This window comes from Astyanax mexicanus, chromosome 6, assembly GCF_023375975.1.
Source record: "Astyanax mexicanus isolate ESR-SI-001 chromosome 6, AstMex3_surface, whole genome shotgun sequence".
NCBI classification, from domain to species: domain Eukaryota; kingdom Metazoa; phylum Chordata; class Actinopteri; order Characiformes; family Acestrorhamphidae; genus Astyanax; species Astyanax mexicanus.
The window spans coordinates 4,994,296-5,016,098 of NC_064413.1; the positions used below are offsets into that span (position 1 = coordinate 4,994,296).

Genomic DNA, 21,803 nt, shown 5'->3' on the forward strand with positions numbered 1-21,803 from the left:
TGGGCTCAGGATGTTCAGACTGAAACCACAAGGACCCGGCACTTTGAAGCAGGCCACCCTGAGCCACCCGCTGGGTGACATTATGCTTAGGTTTTTCACACACTTACAGGATGCTGCAAACAAACGCAGTAAACACACTAGTGCAGCCTTGCACTGAAAAGGGCTTGCTGACAGTAAGGCTGATTGAAAATGTGCTGTATTTATCATGCATGGGGGATGATATACCTTAAAATGCTTTTTTCTTTCTTTTTTATTCATATTGTGCTATATCTTACTTTCCTTTCTTACTTTCTTTACTTCCTTTCCCTTTATATCCTTCTATTCTTGTTATTTCCTTTCTTCCTCCCTCTTTCCATTCCCATCTAGGCTTCATGTGCAGTGTACAACCCAGATGGGGGCCAATGGTCACATATATTCTCCCAGAATTCAGAACGAGTGCCCCAAACGCGCACTGCACACAAACGCGCACACAGGCGACAGACTTTTTTTCTCTAATCGCGTGTGGGAAGGAGAGAGAGAAAACTGAGAGGGTTCTGATTGGCCTGTTCTCTGCAAAGAGTCTGTGAGACAGTGAGTCCGTTTTTAGTGTGGGCGGGCAGTGTTTTTCCCCCCTCCCGGACGGGATTTGTTCAGTGAGTGAGAGAAAGCAGATAATGGCGGAGGCAATATTAATATTTAATTTTATTTTATTTAATATAATAATATAATTATTGTAATATGATATGAAATTTTTTTGATGTTGTGCATTTTTTTGTGATATTGTTACTGTCAATTTTTGTCAAATAAAGGCTTTTTCCCCCCCCCAAAAAAAAAAGGAAATCAGAGGCAGGGCCTTCCAAAAAGAAAATAGATAAAACTCATTTCACCTCTGAATTCTCTACTTAATTAATATAAAAGTAAAGTTTAGTTATCCTTTGTTTTGTTTTTTTTTTTTGTTTTTTTTTTTGGGGGGGGGGGGGGGGGGGGGGGGAATAGGTAACCATCCTGAAATCAACTTTTGCAACTTGGGATGTCTGGAGTTGTCCATACCCTTTTCGAGTAATTTCTGTTGGCCGGTCACTCCTGGGAAGGTTCACCTCTGTTCCATGTTTCTCCATTTGTGAATATTAGTTAATGGCTTTCACTTTGGTTCACTGGAGGACTTTGTGACCCGAAAATCTTCAGCTCGTGATATAATATGTTGTTTTTTGGTATCTTTGGTATCTTATCTTATCCTGCTTCAGTTGTCTCCAACCAATAGGAGAGCTACAGGAAGCTGCAAGGCAAGCGCGGGAGCATTTGCAGAACTAGACATGGATGAGACTCCGCCGATGGCTTGGAAACCACGGTTCTCCTAGAGTGTACAAAAGGAGAAGAAACTGGCAGAGTGGTGGATTGAGCAAGAGTATCTCTTTGACGTGTCTTCCCATTTATAGCATGACAGAGAGGAAAAGTATAAAATAATAAAAGTATGTATAAATAAAACTAAAATAATCTCAAAAAGAATCTTGCAAAACACAGACCCTGCAAGATCCCCAATCTTTGCAAAATCAGTCTGTGACAAAAAAAACCTGTCGCATGTCTTTAGCTGTGAGAGGGTGTCAGACTTTAATCTATAAAAAGTCTTTTTTTTTTTTTTTTTTTTTAGTTTTTATGAAGTCGTATAGTGTATGGTTAGCATTAAACGAGCAATGCCAGGTTCACACTAGCCCAGTTTTTTAGTTGCCAACAGTTTTTTGTTGACCGCTGACGGCACAGTCACTCGCTGACCAGTCGCAGGCACCTGGCAAATATTTGTCATGTTAGATATCTGATCCAGTCGGCGACTGGGAGTCAGGAGCAGAGGCTACCTGTTGTCAATGGAATTACGAAGAAAGAGAGAACCACGGGTCTAAAACGCACCCCCTGCATTACCAGAGCTGTTTATGAAGAGTCTGACCATTTCTGTCCACCTGTTACATCATAAAATGCATAATATGCTTTCATAAAACAAGGAATTTGAACAATTTGTGAACAGCAGTCTTATCGCACACCACTGGAAACTAGTAACGCAAATCTGCCGCCCTCTAGCGGTTAATGGATACACTGCAGGTCACTGCATTATTATTGTTGGTGGAAGGAAAAGGTAAACACGGATAGACGTAGAGAACGAGCTGTGGAAATATCTGTAAATAGCGTTTACCAACCCTCCTCCTCCTCCTCTCCTCAGCGCCCTGTGGGTTCAGCACTGGGTTTAATCCAGGCTGTGATTGATTAACTATTTCTCTTAACTATTTCTATTGATTAACTATGTCTCACAGTTCAGCAGGAGGAACGAGTACAGAGCTGGTAAGGCAGTGAAACTCTCCTCAGAGCTTTCTCTAGAGCAAAAATGGAGATTTAACCTGTTTTTGTGGGTTTAAATGCTGCTGAGAGGTTAATCTACTGGCTGAACTACTTGGGATTTGGGGTTTTAGCTTGTAGCTCGCTGAATTTACTTCTTGGTTGTTAAACTGATCATTTAAACAGTGTTTGAATGGTTTGGTAAAGCTGGTCATGCGGGTTAAAGGTGAACTCTGGTGTTAAATGTACTTGGGTTGTGGTGAAACATGATAACGAGTACAAACTGTAGTCCACTAGTCCACCCCCATTTACCCCCAGTACTCCCAAATACATTGCTTTTAGCCGAACCTCTCAGCAGGCTTACAAGTGAAGATATGCTAGTGATAGGGGCATAGAGTTACCTGTGCAAAGACATCACTATTTTTACACTATTATCAAGCTTAAAGTAGCTCTACACTTCATTACTAGAATTCTGAGGGCCCAAGTCTCTTTTTTCTATCATGAGGCCTGCAGCTCTTGGAGATACTGTTCTGGGTTATTTCACAACCTTCTGGATATGTTGTTCATGCCCTTTTGGAGTAATTTTGGTAGGCTCTCACTGTGGGCCTCTCACTGAGAACTTTGAAAGTGCACAGTTTATTAAAAAACACAGTTTATTGTAGTACTCTGGGCGCCGCCATGTTTAAATGTTTGAAGTCCTGATAAGTAGACTGACAATTACAAACAAATAGGTAGGATAAAGGAACAGGTTGCAAATTAATATTCAGTGAAATGCATAGGTTCCAGCTGTTGCTAAAAATATCTGGTGACTCTCTGCTTAAATAATTAAGCTCACCAACAAATGACATAAACTTTGCTCAAAGGGTTTTACTAGTAAATTTCAATATGGCGGCACCCAGAGAACTCCCTCAGGGTATGTGTATTAACAGTGTTTTTAAAAGCCATTTCTTACATGGGTAACACTATGCCCCTAGTGTTAGCATTGTAAGCCTGTTGGGAGCATCAGCTAAAATACAGCACTGTATTTCAACGCTAGGTTAGCATGGTTTGACAAGGTCTTAGGAGAATAGTGAACGATCTCAACTGTTCCTTATGTCTTTCAACAGCACGGACTACAGAGAAACCCTGAATACAGACCACTGTCAGACAAGAGGGCATCTAACTGTGTTTTTCACCTTTTTTAAGAGCCCTTCAACGACAAGATCCAAAGCTGTTGTGAACAGTAGAAGGGGACCATCTGGATAGTTTACCTTTAATCAACAGCGCTGACATCGCCACAGCGGACACTGGTATGGCTATGATGTTGGCGTCCTCCAGGAAAATCCCATGTTTTGCACAGAGAATTGGAAGGTTTGCACAGAGAAACCGGTGTGGTTTAAAACACGGTATGACCTACTTTAGTCTTTAAAAAATAAATAAATAAATACATTTTTCACAGAGCTGAAAAGTGGTATGTATATAGGCATTTTTATTTTTTAGTAATCTTTACTATTCTGGCTTAGATATTTAAAATTTGTCAAATAGCTGTCTAACTTGTCTATAAAATTTGGTTAAATGGTTGCCCTCTCTCTCTTGTCTCTCTTGTTGTAAATTAAATAAGCAAACCTCAGCTAATAAACCTCTAATGTTCCTTTAAAGGAGATTTCTATCAAATAACATGAACTGATCATGTTTACGTCTCCTCCCTATACAAGTAAAACAGTAATAATTGCAGAGCAGTAAGCAAATTTACATATACTATCCCACACAGCAATCAAATTTCAAATCTAAATCTAAACACATTTGACTGCAAAGTGTAAATGCAAATGTGATAAAATAGCGATAAAGGGGATAAAATGAGGGTGAAATGGGTTGAAGTGAATCATGATAAGAAGTATAAACTTTTGTCAAATAGCCCACCTTCATTTGCCCCCAGCATTCCAAAATACAGCGCTTTTATCTGATTCTCCCAACAGGCTTACAGTGCAAGGAAAGCATTACCTATGCAAAGAAATCACTATTTTACACCATTAAAAAAGTAGCTCCACTGTTCACTGGTAGATTTCTAAGAATTTCGAGACATTTGAAACGAGACACTGAGAACTTTGAAAGTGCACAGATAGTTTATTAAAAACTTTCTATGTTATATAATTTGAATTAATGTTTAGGCAAATGTATAACAATTGCCAAACAATTGGTTGTATACAGACCAGAGTTTGGAGTCCTACAAAACATAAAAATCAATGTGTTATCATATCACACCACTAAATTTGTAAAGGTCTCATTGTGATGTATTTAAGATATATGTTTCAAGTGATAATACTGTAGCATTTAAGAGTACTAGGAAGTTGAAATTTGGAAAAGTGTACATTTGGTTTGGCATGAAGCAGATTTTGGAGTCCTATAAAACTGGCAAATCAATTTTTTATCAAATGAAACCAATGAATCTACAAAGAACACATTCCTTACTATTATTAGTATAATTTTTAAGTGTTTTTTCCTGTAACATTTTGGAGTAATGGGAAGTCAAACTTTGGAAAAGTGTAGATTTGGTAGGTTTTTACTAGATTTTTACCAGATTTTGGAGTCTAATAAAACGAACAAATTGAATTATTCTCAAATTAAACAATTGAATCTACGAAGAACATATTATATGCTATTAATGTTATAAGTATCAAGTGATATTGCTGTAGCATTTAAGAGTACTAGGAAGTCACAAATTGGAAAAATGTAGACTTGGTTTTGCATGAACCTGATTTGAAGTCCTATAAAACCAGCAAATCAAATTTTTTTATCAAATTACACAATTTAGTCAATTAAGAACACATTCCATACTATTGATGGTTGTGTTTTTTCTGTAGCATTTTGGAGTATTGGAAAAAGGAGGGTTGGTAAGGTACCCAAATGGCTCGTGCTGACCCAGATGTCTCCAGGATGATGTCTCCATGGCAGAGAAACTGTGGTCTATCACATGTTACTACTGTACTACTGACCCAGTTCTTACTGACAGACTGGAAAAAAACTGTAACATGTGATTCTGCTCCCCTCTAGCTGCCACTCGAGACACCACATCCTGCTGTAGGATTAGAGTTAAAAGAAAAATATAAGCATTTAAGACTGAAATAACAAGATGTGGAGAGTCTTCAGACTTGGACACCCTGTTCCTGCCACTGTTCTGCTCTGTTAACTCCTGGGTTTTATACCAAAACCCTGTTCTGCCCAGTGCCCTTTGAGTTTAATCCAGACTGTGATTGATTAACCATGTCTGAGAGTATAAAACATTAGGTTCCAGTGTCACACAGTTCAGTTCCTGTAGAGTTTCTGAAGGATGGAGTAACAGAGCTGGTAAGGTGACACTCTTGAACCATTTATCTGATGTAGAAATTATGTTTTAGCATGTTTGTTGGGGGGTCTGTGCTGTTGATAGATGGCTAGTCTGGTCACTGGAATTGGGGCATTGTGGGCTACTGGTGGGTCACGTGATCTGCCTGCGTGATCTGAACAATCCAACTCACATGGGTAACACTGAGGTGGTGGTGCTGTCATTCTGTTATCAGATGGGTCATGCCCAGAGGTGGAAAGTAATTATTTACATTTGCTCAAGTTACTGTAATTGAGTATATTTTGTGAGTAATTTGTCATTTTTAAAGTAGTTTTTAAAATTGGTAATTTTTTAAAAATTTGACTTTTTTTGGCCAGGCTGTGTATATTACATTATAGTCATTATGACTTTTAGAAAAAGTTGCAGCCTAAGCTTTTGACCATAATGGTGTAATTTTTTCCTCCTACATTACTTTTTTTTACTTTTATTCTTTAAGTAGATTTGAATCCAGTACTTTCACAATTTTACTTAAGGAAAATTTTGAGTTGATACTTCAACTTCTACAGACGTATTTTAAACCCGTTTATCTATACTCTTAGTAATATCATCCAGTTCTAGTCTCACCTGTTTTACCTAGGAGAGCAATGAACAGTTTCTTCATGTTGTCTTCCCTCAGCACAGACGATGGAGAAACCTTGTGTACTGGCCCCCATCGGACAGGAGGCCATCTACCCGTGTTTTGCGCCGTGCATTGAGAAGCATTTCACCATAGTTTCCTATGAGACGTTTGCTCAAAAACGAGAGGACTTTGCCGACAAGATCCAGGCCGTCTTCGTGTGGGGAGGAGCTTTAAAGGTTGACCGTGGTCTCCTGCAGTCTTTACCCAAACTTAAAGCTGTAGTGAATGGTGGGGTTGGAGTGGACCACCTGGATATATCTCTGATTAACAGCTTTGGAGTGAAGGTCAGCAACACGCCTCATGTCGTCGACAATGCCACAGCGGACATCGGTATGGGTCTGATGTTGGCGTCCGCGAGGAAAATCATTCAAGGTAAATATGAGAGGTGGACAGTGTATTATTTGTTTATAATGATTGTGATTAACTGCGATTAATCGCACTTGTTTTTCTTAAGACGCAAGTTTTTATAGTGGATATTTAAATGCAAATAAAATAATGAATGTAAGAAATGTAAATGCAATTATATTTATATAAGTGGTATCAATTAAAACACTAGTATATATCTGTATGTTTGAGCGGGGATAAAGCCATCGTGGGGTGCTGAATTAAAAATGCATGATAAATTGGATAGAAGAAACTTTTTCTACTTTATTACAAACATCTCAGCTTGATTGTAAAGATTTCTGAATTGGAACTTAATTTGCTGAATATAAAAGAGTGTTTTCACACCTGCGAGCAGTGAACGCTGCACATACCGCACTCTTAGTGTGTAAACAGCATGGAGCAGAAGAGACAGTGTTTGTTCATAGCTGTGGTAATTAGCATTATCTGGCAAATATATCAGATTAAACTGCACTTTATCAACAGTTTAGCTTAATTAAAAAGAAATATATCAGAAATTGAGATCAGATCATGTTCTCACCATAAACACTGGTGCAGAAAAAAAATCTGCGCGTTGGGAATGGTTGAGGCAGATTACGGCAGAAGTTGGGGTCAAACTTGGTAGTGGAATTAACTTGCTTTTAAAATACCCTATAAATTTCCAAGCCACCAAAGCAAGAGTGCACCTGTCTCTTAAAACTAATGGAAGATGACATGCTGATTGGTTTATTTCATGTTACGCCCTAAAAAAACACCCATGATAAAATGAAGAGGATTAGTTCATGCCTTTTGCACGTTTTGAGCCAATCAAGGTGTACTTTTCCCATTGTTACGATAGCAAAGGCATAATGACACTCAATCGAGCTTGCACGTTGCACGATTGACAGCTAGCCTATAGATCACTAAAATAGGACCCATTGTGTCCCAGCTCTAATGATTATCCTTTTAATCCTTGTTCTTGTTTTATCCATGTAGCAGATAACTTTTCCAGGCACTATGAATCAGCAGACATGCCCGAGTCTTCGATGGGAAATGATGTCAGCGGTGCCACTCTGGGTATTATTGGTATGGGAAGAATAGGATATAAGGTTGCCAGAAGAGCCTACGGTTTTGACATGAAAATCCTCTATCACAACCGGAGCCGGAGGTGAGGACACTGTTTTTAAACTAGAGTTTTTGTGTTTGGGCTGTAACGAAATATCAGTACTTTATCGCAATACTGGTATATGTTGTTTTGCAGTGCTGTATCGTTTTTTTTTTAAAAGCACATAACCGATATGAATTATTAATTTCCATTTGAAGGTTGGTGTCAGACAGTCACACCCTGCTTTAAACTTCTTCTCCATAACTTTATCTCTGGTCTGTCCGATGAGTTCCTTGGTCTTAATGATGCTGTTTGTTTACTAGTGTTCCCTAACAAACCACTTCTATCAACTAATTAAAATACTTCTGCGCCGAGTGGTCCAGCGGTCTAATGAGCTGCCGCTATGAGCGGGAGGTCGCAGGTTCGAACCCCCACTCATACAGCTTTGCCATTAAGCTGCCGGTGCTCAGAGGGAGCAAAATTGGCTCTGCTCCCTCCGGGTGGCTAGATGGCGCTCTCTCCCCATCATGCATAAAGGTGGCGCCAGGCAGCACGAGGCGTCTGTGAGCGGATGAATCGGAACCTAGCCGCTGTGCTTTCCTCCGAGCGCGCTAGCTGCTCAGGCAATGATTCATCCGCAGCAGCAGCTCGAAAAAAGGGATGACTGACTTCACATGTGTCGGAGGAGGCGTGTGCTCGTCCGCATCCTCCAAGGGTTGCAGGTGCCACCGGTGATGGGGACGCACAAAGGGGTGGGACAATTGGACATCCGAATTGGGAGAAAATGGGGAAAAAATCATAAATAACATTATAAAAAAAAAAAATACTTCTAAGGGCAGTTGATTGCACTGGATTTTATTTAGGGGTTTTAGAGGAAAAGGGGGTGAATACTTTTGCATGTCACACTTTTCTGAGTTTTATTTGATTAAAACTTTAAAAAACATGCATAATTTTTAGTCTACTTCACAATTTGGTGCTACTTTGTGTTGGTCTGTGTCTTTTAAAAATCAAATACATTAACGTTTGTGGTTTAAGGGGTATGAATACTTTTGCAAGCCACTGTACTTTAAGTCGGCATCATAATTGAACATAATGATTAGAAAGAAGCACTCTAGTAGACTTTTTTTTCCTCAAATCAGAGAGAAAATTTGTACTGTAGCTCCGGTTGCCTGATTGCTCTAGCGTTTCTAAATAATCCCCCTCTGATTTAATTACACTGTGATTTCAGGAAGGAGGAGGAGGAGAGGGCAGTGGGAGCTGTGTACTGTGAGAAGATGGAGGAGCTGCTGCAGAAATCAGATTTCGTCATGGTGGTGGTTAATTTGTCTCCTCAGACTCACAAACTCATTGGAGCTAAAGAACTCGCCATGATGAAATCCAGCAGTACCCTCATTAACATCAGCAGAGGTGAAGAGCTGTCCAGGAGCAGAGCCAATTTTGCTCCCTCTGAGCGCCGGCAGCTTGATAGCAAAGCTGCATTAGCTGGGGTTCAAACCTGCGACCTCACGCTCATAGTGGCAGCGCTTTAGACCGCTGGACCACTCGGCGCCCCCTTATTTCACTTTTATTTCGCTTTTATTTAACTTAAAGAGCCACTAAAACCCTAAACCCTTTTTTTTCAATCAATAGCTGAAATATGTTTCTCTGAACGAATGAAAAAGTCCTGCTTAGGCTTTCATTCTTGCCATAATATGGATTCAAACATTATTAAAAAGGGCTATTTACTGTATACCAAACACAAGGAATTAAGAGGCAAGAAATTCAAGTAATTAACTCTTAATGAGTTCAGCACAGCTTTTAACTGAAAGCCTGAATTCCAGGTGACTCTACCTCATAATTCTGAAGAATCTTTAATAAAAAATGTATTCGGGTTTGTTCAACACTTTTTTTGTTTATTAAATAATTTTATTTTTTCCAGTTTTTTGTTTTCATAGTTTGAATGACTTTAGTAATAATCTACAAAGCAGAACATTTTAAAACAACGAAGTACCGCTGAATTTAAGGTGTGTCCATCGTTAAAATATGATCTCTGAACCTGAATTATTTATGTTGAAGGACTGGTTGTTGACCAGGATGCTTTGGTTGATGCACTTCAGAGGAAAGTCATAAAAGCTGCAGCTTTGGATGTGACGTACCCTGAGCCTCTCCCAAGGTAGAATTTTAATTTTAGCTCCTTATTTGAAACCATGTTGTGTGAGACCTTTAAACATGATTTTACTCATGTTATTCCATGCTACTTACCAGGCTGAAGTGACCCTGATCTGATTTTCATGGCTGTGTGAATGTGCCAAATTTGAGTCACTTTTATATGGGTTCCTAAATCGGATACATATCTGATCCATTGACATGCGACATGAATGTGAATAGTCAAATCAGAATTCATGCGTCTTTTTGCTTTTTATACATTAGCATTTGCGCTACATGCTTCTCTCTCGTACCCACAAAACATCTCTTGGTGCAGCTGTGCAGCTATAGCTGCAAAAACAGCAAAAGCAAACCACCTGGCCTTTTTTTTGTACCTCCTGGACCTGAGCATGAACTTCAGACCAGCTGTTTACTGTTTCTCCACTCCAGCAAAAGATGCTCCACATATGAGCTGCTAACAAACACATCCATTTCCCTTTATAAAGCTACGAGTCTCTCGTCTCTCTAATATGAGTTTTTTTGTTGTTGGTGAAGAAGGAGACGTTTATACACATATCAATATGCGCTTTTGAGGTGTTTCAGGGACAGGTTCGTTCACATTACACACAGATACAGATCACTTACATTTGTGAATGTGAACCATCAAGATAGCCAAATCCAATCCGATTAGCAAAAAATCCAATTTAAGCAGCTTGAAATAATACTGTATGCATCTTTTATCACTGATTTGAATGTGTTCTGTTACAGAGGTCACCCCTTGCTGTCATTTCCTAATGTGATTGTTCTGCCTCATATCGGGACACACACAGTGGAGACATCCCAGATCATGGTGGAGAGGATGGTGACCAACGCTCTGGCAGCTGTAAATGGGGAACAACTTCCTAATGAAGTGAAGATTTAATATAGAGTCTAGACCAAGGAATCATCACACCCGTCCATCCTGCTTCACTTTTTTTATTATAATTGCTTGAAACACTTTAAATTAACACTGGTTAGGAGTTGAGATAATTATATTTTACTGTACTTTAAATTCTTTAAATGAAATGTTATCATATTTTTCGCACTATAAGGTGCAATTAAAATTCTTTATTTTTCCCAAAAATTTACAGTGAATCTTATAATCCAATGCGCCTTATGTATGAATTTTACCACCGCTAAAGTACAGCATTATAAAAGTGTTTCTGTTTAGCTCTTCAGCACTGAGACTGGAGCAGTATTAGCATTAACCGATAACTCCGCTAGGAGCTAGCTCTTTTGCTGTTCAGAGGTGAGTATATCAGCCTGTAGTCTGCTGTTAACCCGGGCTAGCACTGCTGGAGCAGCATTAGCATTAGCCACTAACCGCATTAGCCAAGTGCTAGCTCTAGGTGAGGATTATCCACTTGTAGTCTGCGTGTTTACTTTGTTAAAACACAGGTACTACATGGGACAAACCTCTAGCTAATATCGCCTTGGCTTACCTGAACACTCAGTGTTTCTCATTGTAGCTCTGTCAGGTGGCATTAGCTGCTAACTGCAGCTAGCCTTAATGGAAATCTAAGCTTACTGTAAATAAACTGAAGTGCTTGGCTCGCCCAAATAAATGCTTTTCAGGAGAGCAATCTGTGTAGATTAACATCCAGCACTCATTTGAATTAAAAGAAAATGTTTTTTTCTTTGGCGACACCCCTGTTCCTTACTAGTGTCGCATAATGCATCAATCCGGTGCACCTTAAAGTGTGAAAAATACAGTATAATACGTATATCTAGAATAGCCAGGGTACTTACATATAGATTTAGACCTTAATCCTTTTGAGCATCTGTAGGGTATCCTCAAATGGAAGGCGGAAGAACGCAAAGAAAAAATTCACCAGCTCTGTGATGTAGTCATGTAGGAGTGGAAGAGGATTCCAGTGGCAACCTGTGAAGCTCTAGAATGAACTTCATGCCCAAGAGAACTAAGGCAGTTCTAAAAAATAATGTATGTTTTAAACCCTGTAAGACATGTGATTAAAGATTGTGTTGTAAATCCTTCATATGTGATTTTTTTTTTATTGGATTTTGGATGTCTACAAATGAAGAAGTGGATAAAACTGATCTAGGACTGTAAAGCCAGCCAAGCTTTCAACTATAAAAACGTACATACAGTGTTTTATGTAGTAATCATTAATTTTGATCTGCTTAATGATTCGGCTACCTGTTTAAATTTAAGATAAAAATAAAGCAATTTTACACGAATCTCAAACTTTTTTGTGTACATGGTGGAGCATCTACCATGGTTGCAAATGTATTCATACCCCCTGAACTTTTCACAATTTTGTCACCTCACAACCACAAATTTAAATATATGTGATATATCAGTGATAGACAAACACAAAGTAGCCCAAAATAGTGAAGTGGAATAAAATTATACATGTTTTTTTATTTTTAATCTAATAAAAATATAAAAAACGTTTGTGATGCAAAAGTATGCAGCCCCCCTATATCAATACTTTGTAGAGCCATTTTTCACTGCAGTTACAGCTGCAAGTCTTTTGGGTTTCGTCTCTATCGGTTTTGAGCATCTAGAGATTTTTGCCCAATTCTTCTTTACAAAACAGCTCAAGCTCACCCAGGTTGGTTGGAAAGCAAATCCAATGGTGTTACAACAGAGTGAGAGAGAGAGAGAGAAAAAGTGTAGGGGTAAAGAGAGTTAATGGCAGAGGAAGTGATGCTATAGTGATTGTTTAGAGCTCCTCCTCAGTGCCTCTGAGACGCTCTCAGTCCTGCTTTTCCGTCCATTCAACTGCAGCCCGAGTTAGTGTCGGTTACTCACACAGGAAAACACAGAAAACAAGAGTCTGATCACCAGAGGACATGATCCGGACCTTCAGCAAATCTGTGTCTCTGCGCTTCTGCACAGTCCTGGAGGTCAAGAGCAAGGTATGTTTACCTCACACAGATTACCTCACACAGATTACTTTACACAGTTTACCTCATAAAATTTACATAATTTACCTCACACAGTTTACCTCACACAGTTTACTTCACACAGTTTACTTCACACAGTTTACCTCATAAAGTTTACATAATTTACCGCACACAGATTACTTTACACAGTTTACCTCATAAAATTTACATAATTTACCTCACACAGTTTACCTCACACAGTTTACTTCACACAGTTTACTTCACACAGTTTACCTCATAAAGTTTACATAATTTACCGCACACAGTTTACTTCATACAGTTTACTTCACAAAGTTTACCTCACACAGTTTACTTCACAAAGTTTACCTCACACAGTTTACTTCATACAGTTTACTTCATACAGTTTACTTCACAAAGTGTACCTCACACAGTTTACTTCACACAGTTTACTTCACACAGTTTACCTCATAAAGTTTACATAATTTACCTCACACAGATTACTTTACACAGTTTACCTCATAAAATTTACATAATTTACCTCACACAGTTTACCTCACACAGTTTACTTCACACAGTTTACTTCACACAGTTTACCTCATAAAGTTTACATAATTTACCGCACACAGTTTACTTCATACAGTTTACTTCACAAAGTTTACCTCACACAGTTTACTTCACAAAGTTTACCTCACACAGTTTACTTCATACAGTTTACTTCATACAGTTTACTTCACAAAGTGTACCTCACACAGTTTACTTCACACAGTTTACTTCATACAGTTTACTTCATACAGTTTACTTCATAAAGTTTACATAATTTACCTCACACAGTTTACTTCATACGGTTCACTTCATACAGTTTACTTCACACAGTTTACTTCACACAGTTTACCTCACACAGTTTACTTTACACAGTTTACTTCACACAGTTTACCTCATAAAGTTTACATAATTTACCTCACACAGTTTACTTAATACAGTTCACTTCATACAGTTTACTTCACAAAGTGTACCTCACACAGTTTACCTCACACAGTTTACTTCACACAGTTTACTTCACAAAGTGTACCTCACACAGTTTACTTCATACAGTTTACTTCATAAAGTTTACATAATTTACCTCACAGTTTACTTCACAAAGTGTACCTCACACAGTTTACCTCACACAGTTTACTTCACACAGTTTACTTCACAAAGTGTACCTCACACAGTTTACTTCATACAGTTTACTTCACACAGTTTACTTAATAAAGTTTACATAATTTACCTCACACAGTGTACTTCATACAGTTCACTTCACAATGTTTACCTCACACAGTTTACTTCACACAGTATACTTCACACAGCTCACACAGTTTACCTCACACAGTTTCTCATGAAGTTTACATATATTACCTCATACAGTTGCTTCATACAGTTTACCTCAAATAGTTGACTTCATACAGTTTACACCGTTTATACACAGTGTACTTCACACATTTTGCCTCACAGTTTTTTTTATAAAGTTTATCTAATGCAGTTTACTTCACAAAGTTTACCTCACACAGTTTACTTCATACAGTTTACCTCATAAAGTTTACATAATGTACTTTTTACGGTTTACTTTCCACAGTTTGCCTCACACAGTTTACTTCATACAGTTTACTTCAAATAGTTTAAGTCATACAGTTTGCCTCACAAAGTTTACCTCACATAGTTCACATCATAAAGTTTACTTAACATCATTTTACTTATACAGTTACTTCATACAGTTTACACAGTTTTCCTCATACGGTTTATCTCATACAGTTTACAATGTTTACTTCCCACACTTTACCTCATATAGTTTACCTCCAAGTTAACCTGCATAAGAACTGTACCTCATACAGTTTACCTCACACAGGTAACTTCATATAGTTTATCAGTTTACAGTTTCAAGTTAGGTGTCACGTGCTTCTGTAAAATTATTGACTTATTACCAAGTAGAAATCTGATTATTACCTGAATTATTTAAATATTGAATTTTCCCAGTACATGATTACCCAAGTAAATGTGCTGAACGTACTGAATGCATTACTAACAAAATAATTTTTTTTCCGATCAACTCCTTTTTTCCCAAAGTTTGGTGCAGAGTTTCGGAGGTTTTCTGTGGACCGATATGAGCCAGGGCTGTTTAAGGACTTTCTCCAGCTTCTCCTGTGCCTACATCATTTACGTCACGTGGAGATCTTCATCAGCTACGCAGACGTCCACGGAGACCTGCTGCCCATCAACAACGATGAAAACTTCTGCAGGGCTGTGTCTACGGCCCAATCACTGCTGCGCATATTCATTCAGCACAGAGGTACAGATAAACTAAATAAACACAGAATTACTAACCAAATATAATATTTAAAATCTTTTACATATTTTGCATGACTTTAGTCTAGTGGAACAAAAACTTTATTTGCTTCTTTTTTGTCTAAATTTCCCTTTTAAGACACTAAAATTGAGCTTAAATTACTAAAGATTACTTCAGTAAAGGTAGTAAAAAGTAAAAAATAAAACTCCAGTAGAGTATAGATACAGTATTTTAGTACTTAAGTACAGTAGTGAAGTAAAAAATAATACTCCAGTAGATACAGCATTTTAGTACAGTGGTAAAGTAAAAATAATACTCCAGTAGATACAGATACAGTATTTTAGTACTTAAGTACAGTAGTAAAAAAATTAATACTCCAGTAGATACAGATACAGTATTTTAGTACTTAAGTACAGTAGTAAAAAAATTAATACTCCAGTAGATACAGATACAGTATTTTAGTACTTAAGTACACAGTACTGAAAAAAAATAATACTCCAGTAGATACAGATATAGCATTTTAGTACTTAAGTACAGTGGTGTAATAAAAATAATACTCCAGTAGATACAGAGACAGTATTTTAGTACTTAAATACACAGTAGTAGTGAAATAAAAATAATACTCCAGTAGATGCAGATACAGTATTTTAGTACTTAAGTACAGTAGTGAATTAAAAAATAATACTCCAGTAGATACAGATACAGTATTTTAGTACTTGAGTACACAGTAGTGAAATAAAAATAATACTAAAAAAGTACTGACTAGAAATAAAATATATCTGCTCATATCATGCTCTGTTTTCCCTGTTTACTGATGTGAGTTACAGGCGGTTTATCAGAATAACCATCAGCCTTTCTGTCCGGAATAGGAAGCAGTTTATCTAGTCAGGAATTATGTGTACTTGAGTATAATTACTTCTTGGTCCCCTGTGGTGGGTTTGTTTGCTTTCTGAAATGTTCCGGTCATGTCCAGTTGGTCTTCTGATGCTGTTTGAAAACGTCCCAGTTCCAGCATGAGAGCGAATAACAAGTAGGAAAGTGATAAAGAAGAAAAAGATTACAAGTTTACATTACACTTGTTTTTAACTCCAAAATAAATGTAATTAATCAGTAATTATTTGTTTTTTTAATGGAGCTACAAGCTAACAAGCAATAGAAGCTTACATCCAAATTACTCTGTAGGTAGAAGTATAGATACTAGAGTTCAAAATACTCGTTTAAAAGCTTTTTTTTTTTACTTAATATAAGTACTGATTTCATAACTACTTAAAGTATAAAAGTAAAAGTAATGTGAAGGGAAAATTATTCCATCAATTATTCCACAAATGGTAATTTTAATCAGTATTTTCTGAATTTTAAATCAGGATAGTTCTATTACAGTTAGTTCTATTCTATATGGTTGATTCTATTGCTAGACTGTATGATATAATTATACCATTGCAACTTTTTAAATAGCCTAAACAACTATCATATATTTCTTGTGTTTCCTGAAAAACAAATTGTAGGTGTTGATATTAACGATGTTGCAGCTTTCAAAATGAAATGAATCCATATTGTCCACAGTAGTGCTCTGGCATTCTGCTAAAATCTAATGGGTTAAGCAGCACTTCCTGTATGTCTGCTGGTCTGTCTCCCTCTCTTGGCTTATTTGAAAAATTCTCTTTAGGAGGATGGAAAGCAAATGTGTGGGGAGGAGAAGCGCAGTGCATCATGGTAAAGGGGAGGGAGCTGGAGAAAATGGAAGGATACAGCAAGCCTGGTGAATTAGCATAGTCCACAGATGAAGATTGTAGTCCTTCTGCTACATCCTAAAAGGATTTCTCATGAAATACGATATAGAAAACAGACGGGTCATTTCTACCCTACTTATGTAGAACATTTGGTTATGGTTATCTATACTTTACTGGAGTAATTATTTTTCAGACGATTTTTTACTTTTACACACAATTATCTGAATCTGCTCCTCATATTTTAATGGTGTCCTTCTGTTAAAATGTTAAAACTTTTTCTTGTTCTTTGTTAAATACAGTCGTTCTCTCTGAGTTGTATATATGCATGCTGAGATTAAACTCTTCCTCAACCTCCATTGTCTGCAGTAGCTAGTAAAAGGTCAGGAAAAGCACCCGTGTCTGCGTCAACCCGTGAATTAGTATTCATGACCCTGCCCACATTGGCTTGTGACCGCCCACAGACAGAGCTGAAGCCACCCAGTGGCACCGTCACGTCAGATAGAAGCTAACAATGCTAGGAAGAACATGGCAGTTCATTCCTTTGTTATTTGTGCGAATAACACATCAGTGTTATATACTTTACCCAGTAATTCAGAGCTAAGGAACAAATGGTTAGAATTTGTCTATGGAACACCACCAGCGAAGTACAGTTTAGATAGATAGGTGTATGTTTTTAAAACAGTTCTGTGTACACTAGTTAAAAATAAAAAGTCTTACTGCTGTGGCTCAGCCAACAAAACTCCATAGTGGATTTTTACTTTCTGGACCTGGACTATCCACCCCGTGCATTTACGCAGGTTTATATAGGATCTCCGGTGGATTTGGCGATTTACAGAGACTCTAAGACATTAAGCATTATTACACATGTTGTAAAGTAACATATGACATTGCAAAGACTGTAATTATTGTAAAAATGTCTTTATTTTAAAACGTTTCTAACTGTTGTTCGTCTTGCTGGTGTAGCAGTGCTGTTAGCCAATCAGAGGCGAGATGTTTGAATGTATGAATATTCATGAGCAAGAGCCTTATGCCTTAACACTTCACCACAACCCTCTATTCCATCAAGAACGTGAAAAACAGGGGCAGGGGGCATTACATTTAAGATCTGACTGTTTTTTTAATGCCTTATATTTAGATCCCACCCCTTGGCAGGTGCCACTGTAACCAGATAATGAAAATCAGTGTTATCCACTTCATCTGTTACTGGTAGTAATGATATGGCTGATAATATTATGTGTATAATATTACAAAGCGATTAGTTGTAGTTTCAGTGGCTCATTTTAAACTCTTTTTTTTTTCCAGAGGAAATTGACCAGGATGCCGTCAGAACAGATGCTGTAAAGAGGCAAAGGAAATCATCAGCTGCAGCTTCACGTGGAGAGGTCAGCCGCAGAAGACCCCAAGTTCAGATCGGCCTGCCGCAGAATTTCCGTCCCATCTCCTCCATAATCGATGTGGACATCCTCCCCAAATGCCATCGTAGAGTTCGTCTCTACAGCCAAGGCACCAACAGACCCCTGGGCATCTACATCCGTGATGGAACCACAGTCAGGGTCACTCCGCATGGTCTGGAGAAGGTTCCAGGCATCTTCATCTCGAGGCTGGTTCCTGGAGGTCTGGCCCAGAGTACGGGTCTGTTAGCCATCAACGACCAGGTCTTAGAGGTCAACGGCATCGATGTGATGGGCAAGTCTTTGGATCAAGTGACCGACATGATGGTTGCCAACAGTTACAACCTCATCATCACTGTGAAACCAGCAAATCAACTCAACAATGCCAAGCGCTACAGCTGTATCTCCCCAAAACCGGGAAATCTTGTTGAAGGTAAAGGTTCTATAAGCTACCCAGGATTGCCTGTGATTATGAGATCCCATGTTTGGACAAGCAATGGCTTTGAAAGCGATGAGGATTCAGACTTCATTGTGGAAAGACCTTTTAAACACCCATCTTCAGCAACACCCCAGTCTTCCCGTTCCAAAGCTCACGATCGCTACAGATGCCTTGGGCGCCACTGCTCTCCAGAGTATTGCCGCTCACAGCCCTCCCTCAATCACATGATCCCTCCTGAGCCCAGCACCCCGTTGCACCGGGAAATGATCCACCAGCACCACTACAGAAGCAGCCCAGCGTTCAGACAGAGCACCTCCAGCACACAGGATATCCTGAGCATGTTGCGCTCAGACATACGACAACGCCTCATGGTGCCTCAGGCTGCGATGGAGGAAGATGGAATAGTTATTATTCTATGATGTGAAACATGAAATGGAAATACTTATTTGAATACAGTAGAACTTAAAAGTTTGGATTTTCATGATTTAAAATGGTATCATCCAAACTATGAGGAAAAACATATTGATGTATTTACTAAACAAAATCCTGTTAAATAAACCAGAATATCTTTTCTTTTAATATATTTTAGATTCTTCAAAGTAGCACCTCTTGCTTAGACGACAGCTTTACACATCTTGGCTGTATTTTCTCAGTTAGCTTTATGAGCTAGAGTCACCTGGAATTCTGGCTTTCAGTTAACAGCTGTGCTGAACTCGTCAAGGGTTAATGACTTGAATTTCTTGCCTCTTAATTTCTTGTGTTTGAGAGCATCAGTTGTAAAGTAGTGAAGAGGTAGAGTTACAGGTATACAGTGAAGAGCTCTATTTGATTAATGTTCTAATCCATATTATGGCAAGAACTACTCAAATAAGTAAAAAAAAAATTCTTTCAGAAATTAAGTCATTCTATCCAAAAAAAAAAATCAAAAACTTTAAAAGTATCTCTAAATATGTCTTATTTATAAAATTTTCACATGGTCAGAAGTTCACAGATGGATTTGTTATTCGTCCTTGATGTCTTGCTTGGACTGCATGTTAATTTGAGCAGCTTTGTTTGCATTTAACCACTTTATAATCAGTATTGATGTCATATCACTTACTACTGTATATCTAAAAATGGAAAATAATGGAAAACAATTTCACACATAGTCTCTGTTATAAAGTACTTTTTTATATGCAGACACAGATTAACTTATGCCAAGGATATTACCCTTCCTTTTAAAGACATTGCATATTCTTTTTATTCATACCACTGATACAATAAATACTTTAAGCCAGGGGTGTCCAAACTTTTCATGTTGGGGGCCAGAAGAAGAAATATATGTGCAGCCACTGGCCACAGACTCTGTAATAAAACAAATAATGAAATATACTACTTATAATAATACATTTTCTTGATGATTATCTTTTAAACAGCATTATACATAAGTTACTATCTTTATGTATCTTCGAGAGTGTTGTGTAAACTAAGACTTTTCAAATTGATGTTACGTTTCATAATGTCTTTTAACATTATACTCCTTCACTAAGGCATCTGATTCCAGACATATTAAACATGCTCTCTTCCCTCTGAAAACAGGTAAAAAATAGTCATTTTCCCAAAGTGCCTGAAATTTTCTGCATTTGCTATCTATTTTCTGTTTTTTTGGAGTTGCCATGTTCTCCCAAAAGCTTGTATTTAAATTTTGAATTTCACATTATTAAAACCTGCTTAATAACGGGCCAACTTTCATTTTGTCAAGGGCCGTAGTTGGACACCACTGCTTTAAGCCAAAGAAAGATCATCTAGAGATTATCTAGTGCAGCTGTAGCAGTAGCACACATATATTGTCCACTGTGCTGTCTACTGTGGGTGATAACTCCTAGTTAGTATTAGTATTAATTGGTATTAGTATTAGTATTAGTATTAATTAGTAATAATAATAATGCTATTTATATGTGAGCAGCACTTTTATATTTTTAGTCTGTCAGTTGTCCGCTGTAGCATTCACCTTAGTTTTAGGCAGTCTACCAGGTTCTTACTTTAACTGCAGAGCTAACGGTCAATGTGAACCCCATGTTTAACCACATGCACAGTACTGTTAATAAAAAGTTACCTTCAGAATGTGGTCTGCTGCTATCTTGGTTATTGTGATCTAAAATATTTATATTTATACGCTAAAATATGTAGTCAAACATACATTTAAGGCACGAACCATGCAAAAGTACTGGGACACTTGAGTTTATGTTTCCAGGGAAGGTTTTATTTGAGACATTGCTGTGAGAATTTGATTGAAATTGGTGACAAGGGCATAAGTTAGATCAGAACTCCAATTAATCCCCAAGTCATCCCACTCCTGGTATTAGGCATGGTGCCAATAGTTTATGTTTATCTGTGCAAGAAAGTCCTAAACAAAAAATTCACGAACATGACAAGAAGCTCTGTGTTTCTCAGTGGCCTCACCATTCACTGGATCTGAATAGTCTTAGACTTAAACTTAGGAGTACTTTGATGAGCTTTGCTCTGATTGGCTTGTTCACAATGGATCACAAGGCTTGCAGCCCTCTTGTCCAGCACATTTTAGAGGGTTTCCTGCTTTAACACACCCACAGCATGTCTGAAAGGGATTGTTAATGAGCTGATCAGTTGAATCAGGTGTGCTAGAAGAATGAAAGCCATACATTTGCAGGTCTGAAGAACCACCATCTAGCCCAATGACTGTAGAAACATGGACAGTGCAAGGTTTCGCAATACTGAAGCAACCACAGGTCTAGTGCCTCTGCTGGCTGGTTTCAGTATATTAGATACGAAGCTCCACAGTCTTTTTCTATTTCTAGTCTCACATTTTTACTTTACATGAGTAGTAGTAGTTGTAACAAGTGTAAAAAGAACATTATATATTTTACATTTTACCCCATCTGGCCTTTTCAGATGGTTCCAACTCCAGATGGTTGGTGGCCATATGGTCAATAAAACTGGCACCACTTGAGTAATGGTCAGTACCACCCTCCTAATTACAATCCACCAATCTAATCTATAGTCATTAATCCAGTCATCATTTGAAGCTGTTCTGACCACAGGTGGGATCTAATGATTGCAGGTAAGGAAACCGATTACAGTGCATTCTGTGATTGTTACAGTACACTGAAAATGTATCACTATGT

General features: G+C 38.0%; 2 protein-coding genes and 1 long non-coding RNA gene across 4 annotated transcripts in view; 2 read left to right on the forward strand and 1 right to left on the reverse strand.

The window, feature by feature from the left end:
- The window catches only part of LOC125802491 (uncharacterized), a 479,356-nt gene that overhangs the window by 445,565 nt on the left and 11,988 nt on the right, over positions 1–21,803 (reverse strand). The gene's annotated exons all lie outside the window — the stretch shown is intronic.
- On the forward strand, positions 1,642–11,906 carry zgc:136493 (D-glycerate dehydrogenase). Of its 2 annotated transcripts, none has more exons than XM_022674335.2 (6): positions 1,642–3,686; positions 6,279–6,653; positions 7,638–7,809; positions 8,975–9,153; positions 9,802–9,898; positions 10,639–11,906. In XM_022674335.2, the coding sequence occupies exons 1-6, from the start codon at positions 3,593–3,595 to the stop codon at positions 10,790–10,792; spliced, it is 1,071 nt and encodes a 356-aa protein (XP_022530056.1). In that variant the 5' UTR covers positions 1,642–3,592; the 3' UTR covers positions 10,793–11,906. The 2 variants fall into 2 exon arrangements, with proteins under 2 accessions (XP_022530056.1, XP_022530057.1); XM_022674336.2 differs by lacking the exon at positions 1,642–3,686 and adding an exon at positions 5,176–5,625.
- Positions 12,481–19,239, forward strand: pard6ga (par-6 family cell polarity regulator gamma a). Its single transcript, XM_022674334.2, has 3 exons — positions 12,481–12,792; positions 14,881–15,103; positions 18,133–19,239. Exons 1-3 carry the CDS (start codon positions 12,727–12,729, stop codon positions 19,077–19,079), a joined length of 1,236 nt encoding a protein of 411 aa, XP_022530055.1. The 5' UTR covers positions 12,481–12,726; the 3' UTR covers positions 19,080–19,239.